This window comes from Oncorhynchus masou, chromosome 19 (assembly GCF_036934945.1).
Source record: "Oncorhynchus masou masou isolate Uvic2021 chromosome 19, UVic_Omas_1.1, whole genome shotgun sequence".
In the NCBI taxonomy this organism is placed as follows: domain Eukaryota; kingdom Metazoa; phylum Chordata; class Actinopteri; order Salmoniformes; family Salmonidae; genus Oncorhynchus; species Oncorhynchus masou.
The window spans coordinates 979265-1002841 of NC_088230.1; the positions used below are offsets into that span (position 1 = coordinate 979265).

The 23577-nt window shown below is 43.3% G+C and overlaps 1 protein-coding gene across 1 annotated transcript in view; it reads left to right on the plus strand.

The window, feature by feature from the left end:
- LOC135505691 (MAM domain-containing glycosylphosphatidylinositol anchor protein 2-like) overlaps window positions 1-23577 on the plus strand; it is a 452039-nt gene that overhangs the window by 340154 nt on the left and 88308 nt on the right. The window contains exon 10 of the mRNA XM_064924737.1: window positions 12202-12471. Within this exon, the coding sequence (XP_064780809.1) occupies window positions 12202-12471 (270 nt within the window). The remainder of the gene's footprint in view (window positions 1-12201; window positions 12472-23577) is intronic.

Genomic DNA, 23577 nt, shown 5'->3' on the forward strand with positions numbered 1-23577 from the left:
CCCAGGCTACCTAAATACGGTTCCCCATCAGAGACAACAAGAATCACCTGACTCTGATTGAGAACCGCCTCAGGCAGCCAAACCTAAACTAAACACACCCCTAATCAACCACAATCCCAATGCCTACAAAAACCCCAATACGACAACACAATAACATAAACCCATGTCACACCCTGGCCTGACCAACTAATTAACTAAAACACAAAATACTAAGACCAAGGCGTGACACACTGACACGGCCTGCAACGAAAACATGCGGACTCTCCTTCACTGCAGCCGAGGTGAGTAAAACATTTAAACGTGTTAACCCTCGCAAGGCTACAGGCCCAGACGGCATCCCCAGCCGTGCCCTCAGAGTATTCGCAGACCAGCTGGCTGCTGTGTTTACGGACATATTTAATCAATCCCTATCCCAGTCTGCTGTTCCCACATGCTTCAAGAGGGCCACCATTGTTCCTGTTTCCAATAAAGCTAAGGTAACTGAGCTAAACGACTACCAACGCGTAGCACTCACTTCCGTCATCATGAAGTGCTTTGAGAGACTAGTCAAGGACCATATCACCTCCACCCTACCTGACACCCTAGACCCACTCCAATTTGCTTACCGCCCAAATAGGTCCACAGACAATGCAATCTCAACCACACTGCACGCTGCCCTAACCCATCTGGACAAGAGGAATACCTATGTGAGAATGCTGTTCATCGACTACAGCTCGGCATTTAACACCATAGTACCCTCCAAGCTCGCATCAAGCTCGAGACCCTGGGTCTCGACCCCGCCCTGTGCAACTGGGTACTGGACTTCCTGACATGCCACACCCAGGTGGTGAGGGTAGGCAACAACATCTCCACCCCGCTGATCCTCAACACTGGGGCCCCACAGGGGTGCGTTCTGAGCCCTCTCCTGTACTCCTTGTTCACCCACGACTGCGTGGCCACACACGCCTCCAACTCAATCATCAAGTTTGCGGACGACACAACAGTGGTAGGCTTGATTACCAACAACGACGAGACGGCCTACAGGGAGGAGGTGAGGGCCCTCAGAGTGTGGTGTCAGGAAAATAACCTCATTCTCAACGTCAACAAAACTAAGGAGATGATTGTGGCCTTCAGGAAACAGCAGAGGGAACACCCCCCTATCCACAGATGGAACAGTAGTGGAGAGGGTAGTAAGTTTTAAGTTCCTCGGCATACACATCACAGACAAACTGAATTCGTCCACCCACACAGACAGCATCGTGAAGAAGGCGCAGCAGCGCCTCTTCAACCTCAGGAGGCTGAAGAAATTCGGCTTGTCACCAAAAGCACTCACAAACTTCTACAGATGCACAATCGAGAGCATCCTGGCGGGCTGTATCACCGCCTGGTACAGCAACTGCTCCGCCCACAACCGTAAGGCTCTCCAGAGGGTAATGAGGTCTGCACAACACATCACCGGGGGCAAACTACCTGCCCTCCAGGACACCTACACCACCCGATGTTACAGGAAGGCCATAAAGATCATCAAGGACAACAACCACCCGAGCCACTGCCTGTTCACCCTGCTATCATCCAGGAGGTGAGATCAGTACAGGTGCATCAAAGCTGGGACCGAAAGACTGAAAAACAGCTTCTATCTCAAGGCCATCAGACTGTTAAGCAGCCACCACTAACATTGAGTGGCTGCTGCCAACACACTGACACTGACTCAACTCCAGCCACTTTAATAATGGGAATTGATGGGAAATGATGTAAAATATATCACTAGCCACTTTAAACAATGCTACCTAATATAATGTTTACATACCCTACATTATTCATCTCATATGTATACGTATATACTGTACTCTATATCATCTACTGCTTCTTTATGTAATACATGTATCACTAGCCACTTTAACTATGCCACTTTGTTTACATACTCATCTCATATGTATATACTGTACTCGATACCATCTACTGTACCTTGCCTATGCTGCTCTGTACCATCACTCATCCATATATCTTTATGTACATATTCTTTATCCCCTTACACTGTGTATAAGACAGTAGTTTTGGAATTGTTAGTTAGATTACTTGTTGGTTATTACTGCATTGTTGGAACTAGAAGCACAAGCATTTCGCTACACTCGCATTAACATCTGCTAACCATGTGTATGTGACAAATAAAATTTGATTTCATTTGATTTGAGGCAATGTCGTCATTACATCACCTACAAGTGTGAACGGAGATTTCTAATGGAGAAGCAGTTCCTGCCTATCTTTATACTGTACTGTCTTAGATGTTAATGTGGTACAGACACTTTCCCTCCCCATCTCTCTCTCCCTCTCCCTCTCCTTTCTTCCTTCTCTCTCTCTTGGCCTGTCTCCCGCCACGTGAGAGCAACCCAAACCCTCTGAGATGTTTTTCTCGCCTGCGTTTCCAGACCCCAGCGTGAGCGAGAAAGAGAGCGAGCAGCAGCATGCCTTGGTGGCGTGCCATCTGCAAAGCCGTCGTGTTTAGTAACTCGATCAAGGGGCCGAGGTACAGTCCTCTGAAGCAAAGAGCATTAGAGGCGTGAAGGAAGGCGTCAAGCGGGGCCCAGTCGACAGCTTTGATATGTAAAAACCTGCATCTGTTTGCTGCTCGGTTAGCTGGTCGAGCCAGAAGGGGAGGTAGGGAAGGATTGGGAGGCCTCGTCTCGATGCCACATCCAGGAAATATGTGTTGGCTCTAATAGAAACGCAAAGCAAGGGCAGAAATCATATCTCCTGCTGTGAAACTCTAATGTTCTTATTAAAACTAACTCGGTGAATCCCTGAGTGTATAAGGAGAGAAGAGAGGGATAGAGAGGTATCCTGGCTGGACAGTGGTGGCTGTCTGTCAGGATTAGAACAATTGAGTCCTCTCTCTCTCTCCTCTCAGCCCCTGAGCAGTGTAAACGCAGCTGCATGTCCCCATGCTGCTGTCTCTCACATCCTCTCCTCCCCACCACGTTACGCCGCTGCTATTGTGTGATCCTCGCCCCGAGCAGCAGCTCTAACTGACATACATCAGAAGAGTGGGATAAAGAGACTGTTGTCGGAGAAAAATGCACGGAATTATACGATTATTGTTTTTAATTCATTTTCTTTTCTGCATCAATAAAGGCGAGTATGACAGCTCCCGGGGGCGACACTCTAATATGAATCACTATCACCCCCTAAACTAACGGCACACTTACTAACGGCAAATTAATCTCCACACATTACATTACATAACGAGGCCTAACTACAACACTACATTTGGGGCCTGAAATTTGAATATTACCATTTTTATAGAACAATATTGAATTGATCAGCCGCGTTGAAGGAATGGCGTTGCGGCAGCAGCAAATGTCAGTGACTGTGTTGGTTGTAAACATGAAGCTGGGATAGAGTAATCTCTTAAGATTTTTATAACTAAGCCAACATAGACCAGAGTGTTGTTTCCAATGGGAGCAAATTAATCGTAGTGGAGGTGGGCAGAGCCAAGCACGAGCTAGTGAGATCCTATTGGCGATTTCTAGTATGTATTTGCATATTCCATTAGGGGACTATTCTGTGAAGTGTGCGTGTGCAATAACTCATTTCACCCTTACATTCCTTCTAAACAACGCAATTTTAAAAAACTTTGTCAAAAGGTATAGTCTACAAAACACAGTCCGGTCTGTTTGTTACAGGTTCTAGTTTTGGAAACAGAAAACTGAATGGAGATCATATGTTTCATTGATGACAAAATTAGCAGAATGTTATCCAAAATCCATCTCTCCCACTGCAGGCCACTGGGATTCCTCTCATTACCATATTTGGTAGTGAGTGGAAACACCAACCGGATGCTTCACATTTATACATCCGAGTTGATGACGGAGGTAAATCCATTAGTGATTCTATGAAACTACCACATTGATTAGCATACATTTTGATACTTTTTAGGTAATAGATTATCCCTCTCTAGTCAGTGTGTAACGATTGTCGTCGGGAGAAAGAAGAGGACCACCGTGGTACATATTAATAATACTTTTAATAAAGATGAATAAATAATAATAAAGATGAATAAAAACAAAAAGATGAACAAAAACATCAAGCCGACAAACGGACAGTTCTGCAAGGTGCAACAAAAACACTAAACGGAAAATAACTACCCACACCCATAGTGAGAAAACAGGCTGCCTAAGTATGGTTCTCAATCAGAGACAACGATTGCCAGCTGCCTCTGATTGGGAACCATACCAGGCCAAACACATAGAAATAGAAAACATACAACACAAAACATAGAATGCCCACCCCAACTCATGCCCTGACCAAACTAAAAGAGAGACAAAATAAAGGGACTTTGGTCAGGATGTGACACAGTGGTGTAAAGTACTTAAGTAGTACTTCAAAGTATTTTTACTTAAGTAGTTTTTTGGGGTATCTGTACTTTACTTTACTATTTATATTTTTGCCAACTTTTACTTTTACTTCACTACATTCCTAAAGAAAAGAATGTACTTTTTACTCCGTTCATTGTCCCTGACACCCAAAAGTACTCATTACATTTTCAATGCTTAGCAGGACAGGAAAATGGTCCAATTCACGCACTTCTCAAGAGAACATCCCTGGTCATCCCTACTGCCTTAGATCTGGTGGACTCACTAAACACACATGCTTCGCTTGTAAATTATGTCTGAGTGTTGGAGTTTGCCCCTGGCTATCTGTAACTAAAAATAAATAAAAATGGTGCTTAATATAAGGAATTAAAATGGTTTCTACTTTTAATCTTGATACTTAAGTACATTTTAGCAATTACGCTTACTTTTGATACGTAAGTATATTTAAAACCGAATACTTTTAGACTTTTACACAAGTATTATTTTACAGGCTGACTTTCACTTTTACTTGAGTAACTTTCCATTAAGATATCTTTACTTTTACTCAAGTACGACAATTGGGTACTTTCCCCAGCACTGCTAAAAGTTGAATAACAATATGGTAATGCAGAACCTGCTGTTGGAAGTTCATTATTTCATTTATCTCTGGCCTTAGTGGAAGCAGCTAAGAGGGGTGCGTTCAAGCGACGCAGCATTGTCGTCTGCATTATTCATCAGCATGAAGACTCTGTCGCATTCATCATTGAATATGCCATCAGTTTGACTAGCTAATGACTGTTAGGTCCTGTATCAGTATCAAAACACGACGGATTTCCAAAGGTGACATAAGAACGCTTGTCTTCAGGTAAAAGGTCTATATTTTCAGGTGTTGCCTGTGTGTTTCCCTGTAGGCTGTGGAAAGTCAATGCAGTGAGGAAACACGTGACACGTATGGTACTCTATTGGCTCATTGTCTTCGAACGGTGAGGAATAGACGTAAATCTGTGTTGTACCCATGTGGTGGTGGTGGGGGGAGACCCAATAGCACACCAGTTATACTGAGCAATGAGGGAGAGGCAACACCCATAGGATGTGGGGTGGGGAGAGAGGAAGGGAGAGCAAGATTGAGAGAGACAAGAATAGGCTGTTGGCTGTGCCACATGGGGAGAACTGGTGAACCTTGAACCCGAACACACAAAGGGAATGGAGTCTGCCTATCAACATACCACATGGTTAAACACATATACACACACACACACACATCCAGCAGTGAGTGTGTCTGTGTGCCCGCTGGTTAGTGTCTACTTTGTGTCACTCCCTGATGGAAGCATCAGAAGTCTGAGTCGAGGGAAATTAAATCTGAATGCCAAGCTATTCCCTGAATCATACAGTGTCCCTTACAACATGGATGCAAACACACACATACACACATACAAACACATACATCCATGTGTCCACTGGGTTTATGTGCACTGCTCTACGTATTTATTTGCACATTTCTAAACTCAAAACTGACATGTATAAAAATACCCTCAAGTACTGTACATTCTGTACTGTCGCCTCACATGAAACATCTCAAATCCAAAATGCTGGAGTATAGTGTGCATCCCTGTCCAAATAAATATGTAGGTGAGTGTATGTTTATGATGTAGAGTACATTCGGAAAGTATTCAGACCCTTTGTCCTTCTGGAAGGTTCTCAAATCTCCGCAAAAGAACTCTAGAGCTCTGTCAGAGTGACCATCGGTTTCTTGGTCACCTCCTTGAACAAAGCCCTTCTCCCCCGATTGCTCAGTTTGGCCGGGTGGACAGCTCTAGGAAGAGTCTTGGTGGTTCCAATCTGCTTCCATTTAAGAAGGATGGAGGCCATTGTGTTCCTGGGGACGTTTAATGCTGCAGACATTATTTTGGTGCTCTTCCCCAGATCTGTGCCTCAACACAATCCTGTCTCGGAGCTCTACTGAAAAATCCTTTGACCTCTTGGCTTGGTTTTGGTCTGACATGCACTGTCAACTGTGGGACCTAATAGACAGTTGTGTGTCTTTTCAAATAATGTCCAATCAAATTCATTTCACCACAGGTGGACTCCAATCAGGTTGTAGAAATATCTCAAGGATAATCAATGAAAACAGGATGCACCTGAGCTCAATTTCTAGTCTCATAGCAAAGGGTCTGAATATTTATGTAACGAGGATATTTGGGTTTTTTTTTGCAAACATTTCTAATTACCTGTTTTCGCTTTGTCATTTAAGGGGTATTGATGAGGATTTGTATATTTAGTTAATACATTTTAGAATAAGGCTGTGACATGGGGCGGCAGGGTTGCCTAGTGGTTAAAGAGTTGGACTAATAATCGAAAGGTTGCAAGTTCAAATCCTGAGCTGACAAGGCACAAATCTGTCGTTCTACCCCTGAACAGGCAGTTAACCCACTGTTCCTAGGCCATCATTGAAAATAAGAATTTGTTCTTAACTGACTTACCTAGTTTACCTAGTTAAATAAAGGTAAAATAAAAAATATCAAAATGTGGAAAAAGGGAAGGTCTGAATACTGTATATCCTTACTCTAATGGAGCATGTTGCGGAGTGTATATGGAAATCTATAGGGAAATGACATCCAAACGCTGATGTTTTCCCCTTGTGAAACCGGTGACATATATATATATATATACACAAACATTTGTTTACACCCCTTCAAGTTAGTGGATTCGCCTATTTCAACCACACCCATTGCTGACAGGTGTATAAAATTGAGCACACAGCCATGCAAGCTCCATAGACAAACATTGGCAGTAGAATGGCCTTACTGAAGAGCTCAATGATTTTCAAGGTGGCAACATCATAGGATGCCACCTTTCCAACAAGTCAGTTCATCAAATTTCTGCCCTGCTAGAGCTGCACCAGTCAATTCTAACGCTGTTATTGTGAACTGGAAACATCTAGGAGCAACAATGGCTCAGAAGCGAAGTGGTAGGCCACACAAGCTCACAGAATGGGACCGCTGAGTGCTGAAGCACGTAGCACGTAAATATCGTTTGTCCCTCAGGATGGAGTTCCAATCTGCCTTTGGAAGCAACGTCAGTACAAAAACTGTTCGTCGGGAGCTTCATGAAATGGGTTTCCATGGCCGAGCTGCCGCACACAAGCCTAAGCTCACCATGCGCAATGCCAAGTATCGGCTGTAGTGGTGTAAAGCTCACTGCCGTTGGACTCTGGAGCAGTTGAAATGCGTTCTCTGGAGTGATGAATCACGCTTCACCATCTGGCAGTCCAACTGACAAATCTGCCCGAATGCATAGTGCCAACTGTAATGTTTGGTGGAGGAGGAATAATGTTCTGGGGCTGTTTTTCATGGTTCGGGCCCTTAGTTCCAGTGAAGGGAAATCTTATTGCTACAGCATATAGAATGACATTCTAGACTATTTTGTGCTTCCAACTTTGTGGCAACAGTTTGGGGAAGGCCCTTTCCTGTTTCAGCATGACAATGCCCCTGTTCACAAAGCGAGATCCATGCAGAAATGGTTTGTCGAGATCGGTTTGGAAGAACCCTCATTACAGTCACACACACTACCCACTGACTGATGATGGATTACTACTGAGCTCCATGGTTAGTCCTCCAACCTGCGACACACACGCACGCATGCTAAATGACTAGTTTAAATGTACACACACACACTCCAAACACACACCCACACACACTCTCCCCAAAACAGGGACATTGCAGCAAGCCAGTCGCCCTCACTACCTTACCATCAACCCTTACTGTTACACGAAGCACACAGTTTACCAAACTGCGTTTCCACTGGAGAAGTACTGGAGGGATAAGGCCGTAAAGCCTATGTGTAGTTAAAAGACGTTCCCTTAAGTTTTTTTTCTTCAACTTGCCAAGGCTTCTGTATTTATTTGTCTTTCTGTGTGAAATTGAACTGCACTTACTGTAATTTGGTCTAGTGCCACTCAGCGAGGCTGAGGAGTGCCTGATTCGCAGTCGTTCCACACAAACCTACAATTGTAATGTTGTAAGTGGAGTTTGGGTTCAGACTCCAACCTTTCAGACGGTGCTAGTTGTTTCGCTTGGTAAAAGCACAGGCCTGGAAGGAGTGGTTTGCTGTTTCCTGTTGTCATTGAGCCAAAATAAAAGTCTCATCCGTACACACACACACACCTAACCTTAACCTTAAGCCTAACCTTAACCCCAAAACCTAACCCTAACTCCTAACCCTAACTCCTAAACCTAACCCTAACTCCTAAACCTAATTCTAACGCTAACACTAATTCTAACCTTAACCCTAAGCCCCCTAGAAATGGCATTTGACCTTGTGGGGACTAACAAAATGTCCCCAGTTGGTCATATTTTTGTTTGTTTACTATTATTGTGGGGATTTATGGTCCCCATAAGTATAGTTAAAACACACACACACACACACACACACACACACACACACACACACACACACACACACACACACACATAGTAACACCAGACTACATATGCTGCTCTATTCTTTTAACAACCACAATAAAATGTGTTCCCTCTTTTTTGTTCATATAATCCTTTGTGAGGTTATTATATTTACATTCGTACCTTGCAGGCAGCTAGTCCTTATCCTGGTTCTTTGTTTAATTTATCATATAAGTCATTCATTATAACCTTGGTTCTGAGAGGCTAATGACCAGGGCTTGGGGGCACACGAACCAAATGTCCTTTTGGATTACCATCTTCAGCCCTCATGTTGCTGTTTCAGCTCTCCCTTCCTCTACCTCTGACCCAGAGCAATTGCTACACACAACAGCAACACCACAGTAACAACACAGAAACACCAGCACAGCTGCTCTACTCTACACTGTGGCATATGCTAATTCTGGGCAATTAAGCCTCTTGTGTGTGATTCTCTTTTTCTCTCCTCTCTCTCTGTGTTGTTTTAAAACCCCACTGTGACTTCTGTCAAACATCTGTATAGAGAGCGTGAAGATTGTCAAGTCAGAGCATCATTAGGAGAGAATATATTTAGTCAAAACCACACAAACGCTTGCTTACAACACCTCCCACGCAAATGAACATACTTAACACACACACCTGCCTCTCTCACCTCGCGCGCACACACACACTGATTCTCTTACACACACACACACAGCTCTCCTGATTAGATTGTAATACCTACCAACCAGGGCCGTGGGCAGGGTCAGGCTCTTACCTGGAATGGATGTGTCTGGGTGAATTATTAACATGAAGAGGTCTGGTCTGGTGGAAGAGGAGACAGAGCCTGTCTCATTCTCAAATAGCTTATTCATTCATTCATTCATATACTTCTCCCCATTTTGGAGATTCTTCAGATGCAGTTTGTCATCTCAGTCACCAGATTCAGATCACGTGACATATTCTGTTTTCGACATTTGTTTACTTTTTGTTTCCGCTTAATTGAATACTTTGTATTAATTTAATGAGTTGTTATTCTTGGTTTCTCATCCATCAGTGAAGAGTATTGACATTACGATATGCTAATTATTGTCAGCTGGTTTCCTAAGTGTTTTTTGATACTCTTTAATTGAGTCAACTAAATCTCATTTTTTAACATAAATTGTGCTTTTAGCTGAAGTAACATCCAGTCCACTCTGTTACCTCAGTTTTTCCTCTCACTCTCTCAATGTTTTTCTTTCTCTCTCTTTTGCTGTGCCTCAGTGTCAGTTTTTCTCTATATATACAGTGGAGAGAACAAGTATTTGATACACTGCCAATTTTTCAGGTTTTCCTATTGTAGATGTCTGTAATTTTCTATCATAGGTACACTTCAACTGTGAGAGACGAAATCTAAAACAAAAATACAGAAAATCACATTGTATGATTTTTAAGTAATTAATTTGCATTTTATTGCACAACATAAGTATTTGATCACCTACCAACCAGTAAGAATTCCAGCTCTCACAGACCTGTCAGTTTTTCTTTAAGAAGACCTCCTGTTCTCCACTCATTACCTGTATTAACTGCACCTGTTTGAACTCGTTACCTGTATAAAAGACACCTGTCCACACACTCAATCAAACAGACTCCAACCTCTCCACAATGGCCAAGACCATGCAAGATCTCACCTCGTGGAGCATCAATAATCATGAGGAAGGTGAGGGATCAGCCCAGAACTACACGGCAGGACCTGGTCAATGACCTGAAGAGAGCTGGGACCACAGTCTCAAGGAAAACCATTAGTAACACACTACGCCGTCATGGATTAAAATCCTGCAGCGCACGCAAGGTCACCCTGCTCAAGCCAGCGCATGTTGAGGCCCGTCTGAAGTTTGCCAATGACCATCTGGATGATCCAGAGGAGGAATGGGAGAAGGTCATGAGGTCTGATGAGACAAAAATAGAGCTTTTTGGTCTAAACTCCACTCGCCGTGTTTGGAGGAAGAAGAAGGATGAGTACAACCCCAAGAACACCATCCCAACTGTGAAGCATGGAGGTGGAAACATCATTCTTTGGGGATGCGTATTGAGGGAAGGATGGATGGGGCCATGTATCGCGAGATCTTGGCCAACAACCTCCTTCCTTCAGTAAGAGCATTGAAGATGGGTCGTGGCTGGGTCTTCCAGCATGACAACGACCTGAAACACACAGCCAGGGCAACTAAGTAGTGGCTCCGTAAGAAGCATCTCAAGGTCCTGGAGTGGCCCAGCCAGTCTCCAGACCTGAACCCAATAGAAAATCTTTAGAGGGACAGCCCCAAAACATGAAGGATCTGGAGAAGGTCTGTATGGAGGAGTGGGCCAAAATCCCTGCTGCAGTGTGTGTAAACCTGGTCTAGAGCTAAAGGAAATGTATGATCTCTGTAATTGCAAACAAAGGTTTCTGTACCAAATATTAAGTTCTGCTTTTCTGATGTATCAAATACTTATGACATGCAATAAAATGCAAATTAATTACTTAAAAATCATACAATGTGATTTTCTGGATTTTTGTTTTAGATTCCGTCTCTCACAGTTGAAGTGTACCTATGATAAAAATGACAGACCTCTACCTGCTTTGTAAGTAGGAAACCTGCAAAATCGGCAGTGTATCAAATACTTGTTCTCCCCACTGTATCTCTCTCTCACACACTTTATCCCTCACATACCTTCCATCTTTGGGTCTGGAAGTGTACTTTGAGGACGAGAGTACAGAGCTCCCTTGTGGAAAACTAGCTTTCCTCGAAGTGATCTTGAGTGGTTTGTGTCATTCCCATACCCTCCCACAGTGAGCTGAGTAAATGACACGGATATACCTCCCCCCTCTCTCGCTGTCTGGCTCTCCCTGGTCCCTGGACTAACTCTGAGAGTTTTTCTCCCTTCCTTCCCAAGTGTCTCCTCTTCCGATCCATCTCTCTGTGTCCACCCCAAACCTTAACCCTCCCAAACCCTTCTAAGTCTGAGTCTCGAAAAGGTAGAATGAGAGATGATACTGCACCTTCTAGCCCTGCACTGTTGCAAAAAAATCTGTCTGTTTTTGCTAACTTATTGGCAGTCAGTTAGCTGTCGAAAAAGGTACAGTATGTTACTGTAAATTCCAAAGAAATGTTGGTTTAACTGTACATTACTATACACTTTGCAGTAATGTACTGTTAAACCAAAGTTTCTTTAAATGTAAAGTAACATACTGTTTCTCTTTTTTACAGTATCTTACAGTAACTTACAGTAACGTACAATTGACAGGATCTTTTTTACAGTGCAGTCTTTCTTCTTCCCCATCCAAGACCTTTCCACTGTGAAATAAAACATTAAATAAGACTACTTCTGTCAATCTCTCATCATTAAAGCTCTTTCTTTTTCTTTCAGAGACCCTCTGTGATTCACCCTGGTTCACCCTAACCCTATACTAGTCTAACTGCTTCCTTTCTCTGCCCCAGACCCTCCGTCGGTGGAGCCTGTGTTGTTAGAGATGCGTCAGGGCCTGGGCCGGCCAGTGGCAATGAACTGCCGGGTCCTGCGTGCCCACCCTTCCCGGGTGTTGCGCTATGAGTGGCGGCTGGGGAACCGCCTGCTCCACGCTGGACATTTTGACCAGAGCGACGAGACAGAGTACACCGTCAAAAGCCTCAACCGCGAGGGCTGGGGGGAGTACACCTGTGATGTCAACAACGAGGCCGGCGCTGGGCGCTGCACCTTCCTGGTCACAGGTAAGGAATAATTTATGTTTTTAAATGCATTTGAATAAAGTTGAATTTGATGCTTCCTGTTCTCAGTTGCTGACGTCACTCAATGTGGTTTGTAGCCCGGCATTCTGACTTTCCTTGTCCAGTGTCAGCATGCTAATTATACTGAACCGAATTTAACTTGGCTATTTCACTACGTCTCAAAGCACTTCACATTTGATGAGGTCTAACTTCCATCTTTCCTTCACATTGAGTTAATGAAACCCACCCACCTGGGCAGCCGAGCAGCCATGCTGTGCCCCATCTCTGTAACAGAGTTCTTTCCTTCACATTGAGTTAATGAAACCCACCCACCTGGGCAGCCGAGCAGCCATGCTGTGCCCCATCTCTGTAACAGAGTTCTTTCCTTCACATTGACTTAATGAAACCCACCCACCTGGGCAGCCGAGCAGCCATGCTGTGCCCCATCTCTGTAACAGAGTTCTTTCCTTCACATTGAGTTAATGAAACCCACCCACCTGGGCAGCCGAACAGCCATGCTGTGCCCCATCTCTGTAACAGAGTTCTTTCCTTCACATTGACTTAATGAAACCCACCCACCTGGGCAGCCGAGCAGCCATGCTGTGTCCCATCTCTGTAACAGAGTTCTTTCCTTCACATTGAGTTAATGAAACCCACCCACCTGGGCAGCCGAGCAGCCATGCTGTGCCCCATCTCTGTAACAGAGTTCTTTCCTTCACATTGAGTTAATGAAACCCACCCACCTGGGCAGCCGAGCAGCCATGCTGTGCCCCATCTCTGTAACAGAGTTCTTTCCTTCACATTGAGTTAATGAAACCCACCCACCTGGGCAGCCGAGCAGCCATGCTGTGCCCCATCTCTGTAACAGAGTTCTTTCCTTCACATTGACTTAATGAAACCCACCCACCTGGGCAGCCGAGCAGCCATGCTGTGCCCCATCTCTGTAACAGAGTTCTGAAGCAGGATGAGGTTTCCCTATCCTCCATCATGGCAATTAAACTTCCCAGCGATGTATCCTTAATGGCTGAATGATGTCTGGAGCAAATTGAAACTTGCCTGTCAGACGGGTAGATACAGTACGTGTCCCATAAGGCAATTGATTGAAAAGGAGTAGGCGAGATGGGCGACAGCCTAATACAGATTGCCCATTTGAATGTGAAGAGATGCCTTGTATAAAATCCATGTCAGTCTTAACACTTACTTTTACACATCCCCTAGGGTGCGTCCCAAATGGCACCCTATTCCCTATAGAGTGCACTACTTCTACGGGTCCTGGTCAAAAGTAGTATACCATGTAATGAATAGTTTGCCATTTGGGATGTGGCTTTCTAGATTACTAATGACAGCTCGCACTATGCAGGAAGGACCCAATCCTTCATACAGGAAACAGATTTGTTAGGTAATTCATTGTTATTCCCCTCCGGCTATGTATTTTTAGATTGCCATGCTGCAGTGTTTGTGGTGGAGCGCATGAAAATAGCAGGAGGAGCAGTCAGTGGCCATGTCATCGCTCACACAGAGGGTTTGTGTTTTATGACAGGGCCAGATTAGTTTGGAGAGGCAGAGAGAGAGAGAAAGAGAGAGAGAGAAAGAGAGAGAGAGAGAGAAAGAGAGAGAGAGACAGACGGAGAAACACAGGTTGAGGAAAGAAGAACGGGTGAAATAGACAGTGCCAGGGGACAGTGGCATAAGTGGCAGAGGATCTAAGTGACAAATACGATTCCGTCCTGAACTGCACTGTTCCTGATGGGAGGTCTGGGAGGCAGAAACCTTTGCCATGATCCTGCGGCTCACTCGTCTCTCTCTCTCTCTCTCTCTCTCTCTCTCTCTCTCTCTGTCTCTCTCTCTCTCTCTCTCAATTCAATTCAATTCAATTCAATTCAAGGGGCTTTATTGGCATGGGAAACATGTGTTAACATTGCCAAAGCAAGTAAGGTATATAATATATAAAGTGAAATAAACAATAAAAATTAACAGTAGACATCACACATACAGAAGTTTCAAAACAATAAAGACATTACAAATGTCATATTATATATATATATACAGTGTCTCTCTCTCTCTCTCTCTCTCTCTCTCTCTCTCTCTCTCTCTGTCTCTCTCTCTCTCTCTCTCTCTCTCTCTCTCTCTCTCTCTCTCTCTCTCTCTCTCTCTCTCTCTCTCTCTGTCTCTCTCTCGCGTTCTCTCTCTCTCTCTCTCTCTCTCTCTCTCTCTCTGTCTCTCTCTCTGTCTCTCTCTCTCTCTCTGTCTCTCTCTCTGTCTCTCTCTCTCTCTCTCTCTGTCTCTCTCTGTCTCTCTCTCTGTCTCTCTCTCTGTCTCTCTGTCTCTCTCTCTCTCTCTCTCTCTCTCTCTGTCTCTCTGTCTCTCTGTCTCTCTCTCTCTCTCTCTCTCTCCCTCTCTCTGTCTCTCTCTCTCTCTCTCTCTCTCTCTCTCTCTCTCTCTCTCTCTCTCTCTCCCTCCATCTAGTAGAGATGGACAGTGTCTGGTCTGTGTGTCATATATCAGTCCAGCCCCTGAGGAGAAGGTAGAGTGGAGGAGGAGAGAAGATCATCCCCTCCGGCCATTTGCTTTTCTCAGCGGGTCTCATGTGCCATCGGTCACCTGCCACCTTCCTTCCCTCGCTCTCTACTTCCACACCTCCTGTCCTACTTTCCTCCCTCCATCATCTCTACAGCAATCCCTCCATCCCAGTTCACACAGATTCCTACCATTCATCCCTCCCCCTAGCCCTCCATCCATCCATCCTATACCAAATTCTCCTGCCATCCATCTCTCCCTTGAGCCATTTATCCCTTGAGCCATCTATCCCTCCCCATGTCACTCCCCCCACCTCTCCCTTCTCCAGCCATCCCTATAGCCCTCCTTCCATATCTCTATCCTCCCACTCCCGTCATTCCTCCATCCCTCTCTCACTCCATCCCTCCAGCCCTCCCTCCATCCCAGTGCTCCAGATTCCTACCATCTGGATGTGTCTGCTGCCAAAGGTACGGCAGCTCAGTTAGTTAGTGGCCCCCGGGGACCTGGAGGGAGCCCAGTGCTGAAAATCCACATTGGGCTCCAATGTACCCTATCCTTCCCTTTACTCCCTCACTTAACCACCCCCTCCTCCTCCCATCCTAAAACATGAGCTCTTCCAATGCACCCAGCCTCACCTAATCACCCCTATCACCATCTGAAAAGATGAGGCTATTCCGATCCCTGAGTGTGTCTGCAATGGTGGCCAGACATAATGGCATTTTTTGTCCTTATTAACAGCATATCGTTATGACTGTATATTGACTGGGGTTTAGCGATTAGAGAGTGAGTTAAGTAGTTGACCTGCTTATGAATGGACAGATACAAAAGCTTGAATGCCAAGACAGGTCAGTAGTGGAGAAAATAATCACATGGGAACTTAATCCATAGATTGACCAATTTGCCTCAAATTACTTTTGTTTTGGTTCTGTGTGTTTGTTGCCCTAAAATCAGTCCAAATTCCCTGGCATAGATTCACTCTTCACTCAATATTTAAGATGGCTGAGGAAAAGGTGCTAGGAGTTTGTGTAGCAGTTTGTTGAGGAAGGGATAATGGGCATATCATATTTGGAAACAACAAAACTTCAATGCACGTTAATCATTCACTGTGGAGGTAAGCTCTGATATGGTAGAAGACTGAGGCAATGCTGTGCAGAGAGAGAGCGAGAGAGAAAACATATATATATGTGGGAGGGCAGAGAGAAGATCAAGTCTGTGTACAGTAAAAATGTATTAATCAAAGCCATTGGCCGAAAGCCAGGGTGGGTTGATTAAACCAAGGGCCTCAGTCATTACGCCAGGGGGCACACACAGGCATGCCCACACACACACTCCAAAGCCTGGCAGCAGGTCATGCTCAGGGGCAAACACACACACACTTTATCACACTGATGGTCAGGAGCCAGGCCAGGGGGCGTTTGTGTGTGTATGTGCATGCCAGGCTGGGGGGGGGGGTTACATCTGGTGGCTGTGGCTTTACAGAGATGAGATGGCCCTTCAATCCTGCCAGAGCAGAGTGGCAGAGTGTTAGCCAGCGTCTTTAGAGGGTTTAATCTGCACTCCTGAGCCCTGGCAAGACCCTCCATCTCAGCTTGCCATACACAACTCAGATCCCCTGGATGGAACTATTTCTCTGCTGCTCTTCAATTGTGGTCCTTGGGAACCACATGGTGTGCAGGTTTTCATTTTAGCCCAACAGTATCATACCAGCGTTTTCAAAGGGTTTAATCTCCTCTGCTGAGCCTTGGCAGGATAGGATAGTGTTCTTCAATCATGGTCTTAGGGCCCTACGGTGCTGGTGAGAGCGTGCCGTTTTTTGTTACAGCCCGACAATAACACATCTGTTTCAGTAATTAATAAAGTTTAGTGATTAGTTGAATCAGGTGTGCTGTAACCAATGCCTGCACTCCCAGTGCATCCTTAGGACAAGGAATTAATTTATTTTATTTTATTTATTTATCCGTAATTTTACCAGGTAAATTGACTGAGAACACATTCTCATTTGCAGCAACGACCTGGGGAATAGTTACAGGGGAGAGGAGGGGGATGAATGAGCCAATTGTAAACTGGGGATTATTAGGTGACCTTGATGGTTTGAGGGCCAGATTGGGAATTTAGCCAGGACACCGGGGTTAACACCCCTACGTTAACACCCCTAACACCCCTATGAAGAATACTTTCTAAGGTGAATATAGAGTCAAATGTTTCCGTAAGGAGCGTGATGATAATATTTACGAGAGAAGAGAATACCTGGAGGTTTCCACCGCCGCAGTCAAATTGTTTCTCCATTACATACAAAAAAAATGAGGGTTCCTAAATTAAGGGTTCTTTGGGAAGGGTGATGGTTCTATGTGGAACCATACTGACCCAAAGAACCCTTTGAGCCTTTCAATTGTTCTTTCAGTTCAAAAAAAGGGTTCTTTCCTCTTTGAGTGATAATTAAAGTGTAGGTGCGGCGGCTCATTTGAATATTTGGGGGGCGGGGTTTGCTCACAGCTTTTTTTTATGCAACCGTGAGTGAGAGTGTCATTCCAGTTTATCTAATCTGTTGTGTTATACTATTACTTGTTATATATGACTATGGCCAGTGTTGGTGTCCTGTGAAAGACTCACCTATGGCCTTGTGTCAATTGAGAATGGTTGGCTAAGTCAGTAGTTTTCAATTCTCTCCTCAGGGACACCCAGCTGTTCCAAAGCTTGCACACCTGATTCAACTTATTAATAAACACATGAAGAAAAACCAGAATAAAAACACTGTATGGTTCTACAAAGAACATTTGAGCTTGAGAAAGGTTCTTTATAGAAGCATTCTCCATAAAGGTTCTATAAAGAACCATACAAAAAAGTGTTCTATATCGACCCAAAAAGGTTTGTAACCATGGCAGAACCCTTTTTTGGTGCTACTCTATATAGATACTTTTTTTAAATTGTTCTTTAAAGTAAGAAACCTTTTTGTGTGGCACCATACAGGGTCCATTTAGAAGCAGTATGAGCATGGTTCAGTTTGCTACAGCAGGAAAATAGTCTTGCAGAAACAGGAAATGTGAATTATGATTAGAATGAATGGACATTTTTTGTAGGGCTTGATAAGAAAACATCTTAGCGCAAGTCAAGTCTGAAATTTACACGCAGCTTATTACGTGGAGCTTCATAAAGCCTTCATAAACACTACATAAATGTGTCACAAATCATCTATAACCATATGTCATGCTCTATAAAGGGTTTAAAGTGACATAACTGTTAGACATAACCACCAATGTCAAATGTGACATAAACCTGTGCTTTATAAAGGGTGGCATAAATACTGCTTAATAAAGGGTTTATAAATCATATTCAATTTAGGCATTACAACTCTTTTATAACCGTGCCTTGCATCTTTGCATTACCAGGATAGTGGGTTCGATTGTCAGATCCACCCATATTTAAAAATGTATGCACGCATGACTGTAAGTCGCTTTGGATCAATTCTATATATTATATTACTCTAAAACAGTGGCGATTTTCACATGTAAATCTTGGTGGGGCAAACTCAACCATTCATTTTTTTACACAACACTAAACAATACATTAATTGCACTATAACGGTTACAAACGGTGCCCACAAACTCTTAGAGCCTAAATAAAGCTGTCCCAAAAGCAGAGCTTTCCTTCAGCACCATGGAATGAATCCTTACCACCGCTCCACCTGGCTATCAGCTGAGCCTTGTCTGGCAGCGAAACAGTTCATTCAGCCTCATTTTTACTGCTTTTTAAAAAACCATAGCTGATATGGCTTAAATGAATATGGTTTCCACTGACTCCTTGTGGATTAGCGTAACTCGATAAGAACCTCACTCTCCTTCAAAAATACCCAATGGCAACATGACTTTTGAACCATACACAAACCATACATTATGTTCAGTAAATTCAAAATGTTTGTTTTTATATCATTAACAAACGAGTTGTGACAAGGTAGTGCAATAGTAATGAACGTGACGAGACAGACAGGCAGGCAGCGTTTCTCAGCAAGTCGAAATCAGGAATCAGCTGGCATAATTTTTATGGATATATACAAAAAAATGTCAATTGAAAAAAGGTAAAATGAAATGCAGTCTTTCCATCCAGCTTTAGTTTAATTTACTGTAGCTGTGTTGTTGGCTAACTCCTCTGAACAACAGTGTCCTGACAAGTGAGCACATGTTCTATGCCAGGCGAAATCACGCCTCATTAGCTCAATGTTATGGATGTCAAAGTAAATGTCACTAGCAAATGCAGCTATCTTTCCAACATTGCCTAAAATTATGAATAAGATACTAATACTAATGAGACCAATATAAGCAATATAACAATTGAGATGTACAAACTATGGCACAAGGGAACAATGAGTGGCTAAAAGGCAAGCCGTAATTTCGATTAAGACATTAATGAGCGAGCTAAGACAGACATAGTCGATATGACTATTTGTTCAGCACTTTTGAAATGGAAAGCGACAGAATTCAGAACATAGTCCGTTCTTGCAGTATTCTCCCTGTACACCAAGTCAGAGCCGTGGAAAATAACGGTTGCATATAAGCAGTCAATGAAAGCTTTTTCAATATTCGACGATGACATTTCTCTAAAACAGGCTATAGGCTACATGTGCAGCTCCAAGTCAGAACAGTAGATTAAGTTCTGAGGGGGCGGAACCAAGGGTGAGACATGGGCTACTACACAACATACACTTAGCATTACTTTCTTAGCTACAGTATAGATATATCCCTGGCATATTACATCATTTAAGCAGTAGCATACACAACATATTTTTTGGACTCACCGTTGTTGTGCTGTGCTCATTTGAACAGGTAGGTGGTGCAGCAGTCCATCTTGTGGGCAAATTTTTTCATCAAACTTTGACATCAAAGTCTGGCATGCTCTGGATTTATGCTGCTTTTAAGACAACTGGGAACTCGAAAACAAATTAGGTTGAATCATGACATCAGAGCTCTAGAAAGAGGCCTGAGTTCCCGACATGGAATTCCGAGTTGGATGAACATTCAAAATGTATTTTCCCATTTGGATCTCGTTTTTTTTCAGAGTTCCTAGTTGTCTTGAATGCAATGAAGTCAGAGGTCGGAGATTTCCCAGTTCCCAGTTCTTTTGAACAGAAGTCATGCTGGATTGACACATGACCAATGTATTCAAACATTTCTGGCCCATGGTGTTGCATGTGAATGTTTATCCTTTTAAGCTTGGACCGACAGATTTTCAGACAGATTTTTTAAATCCTTAAACCCAGACTTGGAGCAGGTAGGGGAAGGAAAATAGTGATTGCTTTGCGATGCTTGCAGTTAGCCACTGATTCTTTCCAATCCACTCATTGTTGAATTTGCGACTTCTGACTTGTTGTCTAATGTTTATATCCAATGGCCGATGAGCACCGATACGTTTTATCTATAATTTCTCCCGATAATTACGTGTCACGCCCTGGTCGAAGTATTTTGTGTTTGTCTTCATTTATTTGGTCAGGCCAAGGTGTGGCATGGGTTTTTGTATGTGGTGTGTTTGTATTGGGATTGTAGCTTAGTGGGGTGTTCTAGATAAGTCTATGGCTGTTTGAAGTGGTTCTCAATCAGAGGCAGGTGTTTATCGTTGTCTCTGATTGGGAACCATATTTAGGCAGCCATATTCTTTGAGTGTTTCGTGGGTGATTGTTCCTGTCTCTGTGTTTGTACCAGATAGGACTGTTTAGGTTTTCATGTCACGTTTGTTGTTTTGTATTGTTCATGTTTATTCGTTCATTAAACATGTATGAAAATTACCACGCCGCATTTTGGTCCGATCCTTGCTACACCTCTTCGTCAGAGGAGGAGTTAGAAGAAAACCGTAACATTATGACAAGAATTGAATAGGATTTGCCAGTTGATTGTCCATATGATTCTGCTTGTCATGACGATGACTGCTCTTCTAGCTAGTTAACTTGTTAGCTAAGATTTTAAAAGTATGATGTTGACATGATCATTCCAATCAAAGCTACGGTAGATTTAATGCCATATCTGTAGCCATTGATCACGTGCCTTCTTGGATGGGCACTTCTAATGTAACTCGAGGGTGCTTGAACTGCCTAGCTTTCTCTGTAGATTATGCAGGGACGTAGTGTTCCCATGAGTGACAGAATACTGAGCCAATCACGGCGCAACTATAGAAGATTACCGATGTCTACGCTAAAGTATATATTGTTTGCAAACTGATATGTAACACTAATTAATGCTAAAATAACATGCAAAACAGGCCAACTTCTTTTTTTATTATTATTTTTAGCTAAACAGGTGGGGCTCAATGCCTTGAATGACAGGTCACCACTGATCTAAAACATTTCTAGGATGGCCCAACCTCTTCCCTCTTGGGTGTATAGCCAATATTGGACCTGACCTCAACTTTCCTCAAATTGCTGTGCTACAGGTTGACACACACTCTAAAGTGCAGTCATGGTAGGGCCTTTAAAATCTTTTTTTTTTTGCCTAATTCTGTTTTCTCTGTTTAGCTTTTCCAGGTTTCATATTTCCCCCAATTTTGCAAGGTCTTCCCCTAGTTTTTCCACACCTTTTTAAATAGAAAAACAACATTTAATTTTCTGTGTTAGCGCGCGGATCCCGTTACCGGGATTAAAATCGACAACATCCGGTGAAGCTGGAGCCAAATTCAAATTACAAAATCGTAATATTAAACATTCATGAAAATACAAGTGTCTTACATTGTTTAAAAGCTTAGCTTGTTGTTATTTCAACCGAGTTGTCAAAAAGGATTTATGGCGAAAGCATACCATGCGATTATCTGGGGACAGCGCCCTACACTAAAATACTTTTCAAACCAGCACAGGCATCACAAAATCCCAAATAGCGAAAAAATAAATCACTTCCCTTTTGAGGATCTTGATTCAGTAATCCACTCTTTCAACATGCATACAAACGAATCCAAGAAGTTAGCAGTAAAGTTCGTCCAAACAAGTCAAACAATGTTTCTAATTAATCCTCGGGTACTCTAATATCTACATAAATGACACAATTTAAGACACAGAATAGTTTGTTCAATAGGGATAATAAATAACAAAGAGTGCACACCTCATTCACGCGTGCAACAAGACTACATTTCTAATGAGACACCTTGGAAAAACTACAACTACTCGGTCATTTTTCAAAAAACAAGCCTGAAACCTTTTATAAAGACTGTTGCCATTCAGTGGAAGCCATAGGTACTGCAATCTGGGTCCTTTTTGGTTGGAAATTCAATAGGCCAACATAGGAATGGCCTGGGAGCTTTTTTATGGATGGATTTTCCTCGGGTTTTTGCCTGCCATATCAGTTCTGTTATACTCGCAGACATTATTTTAGCAGTTTTAGAAACTTCAGAGTGTTTTCTATCTAATGCATATCCGGGCCTGGGTAACAGGCAGTTTACTTTGGGCACGTCATTCATCCGAACTCCGAACACTGCCCCCTAGCCCTAAGAGGTTTTAAACCACATCAGGGGATGACTTTTGAGTTCTGGGAAAAATCTAAGAAACTTACATTTTTGCGTGTAGTTGCCCTTTAATTCAGTGTGCATGCTCTGCACTGTTGTTGGTTAGCAGTGTTTGTGTGTCTGTAGTGCAATAAGTGCACATGTGATGAGTTCGCAAATCAAATGCACGCTTGTGGTGTCACTGGACTGCAAAAAAATCAGTAAGATAACATGTATTTATTGTAATTCAAATTCATTTGTAGTAGTTAAGTGTTGAGTTAGATTACATGGTTATTTTAAATAATTTCTGTGACAAAAAAATCTGCTCGCTAGCAGGCTCAGCTAAATAAAAAATCACCCTAAATACAGCCACGTCTCATAGGAACGTCATGAGATTTATAAATGAAAGATAATATAATAATATGAATCAAATGGAGTTTCCCATCTCCCCATTTAGAGTATTTCTGGCACAGCACCTCATCCAGATGGTGAGACAAAGGCATTTCAAAACAGACCTACTAACTTTCTTTGTTGTTACTTTTAAGGTTGGAACCAACATGCACTACATCCAGCAGGCAGAGGCAATAGCCATTCGTCTGCCAGCTCATGGACAAGCCACACCATTTAAATAGGTTGATGGACCTGCAAAGCTTTTGTGTGTGTGTGTGTGTGTGTGTGTGTGTGTGTGTGTGTGTGTGTGTGTGTGTGTGTGTGTGTGTGTGTGTGTGTGTGCGTGCGTGCGTGCGTGCGTGCGCGTGTGTGTGTGCATGCGTGTGTGCGTGTCAGAGCCAAGATGATTTGGAGTAGTCCAACCTGAGACTACTGCACGAGGTATTCCTCTTCTGTTCCCTTGCTGGAGACCAGGGCTTGATTACAACCTGTGTACAATGGTGGCTTATCTTTCAGGAGGGGAGTGGGTGAAATGTGTCAAAGACCCAGCACCGCATGGTATGGCTCGTTATATTGTTGTGTTTGTGTACTGAAGAAGATGGAAGTTGATTCCAGAAGAAAACCACTTTCAATTTACTTATATTGGGAGTTATCGCACACAGCACACATGAGCCTGGGATATCCACCATTCAATGTTGGCTTTAGTGGGAGTGACCATAGAATTCTATCAGAGTGACCTTACTGAGTAAA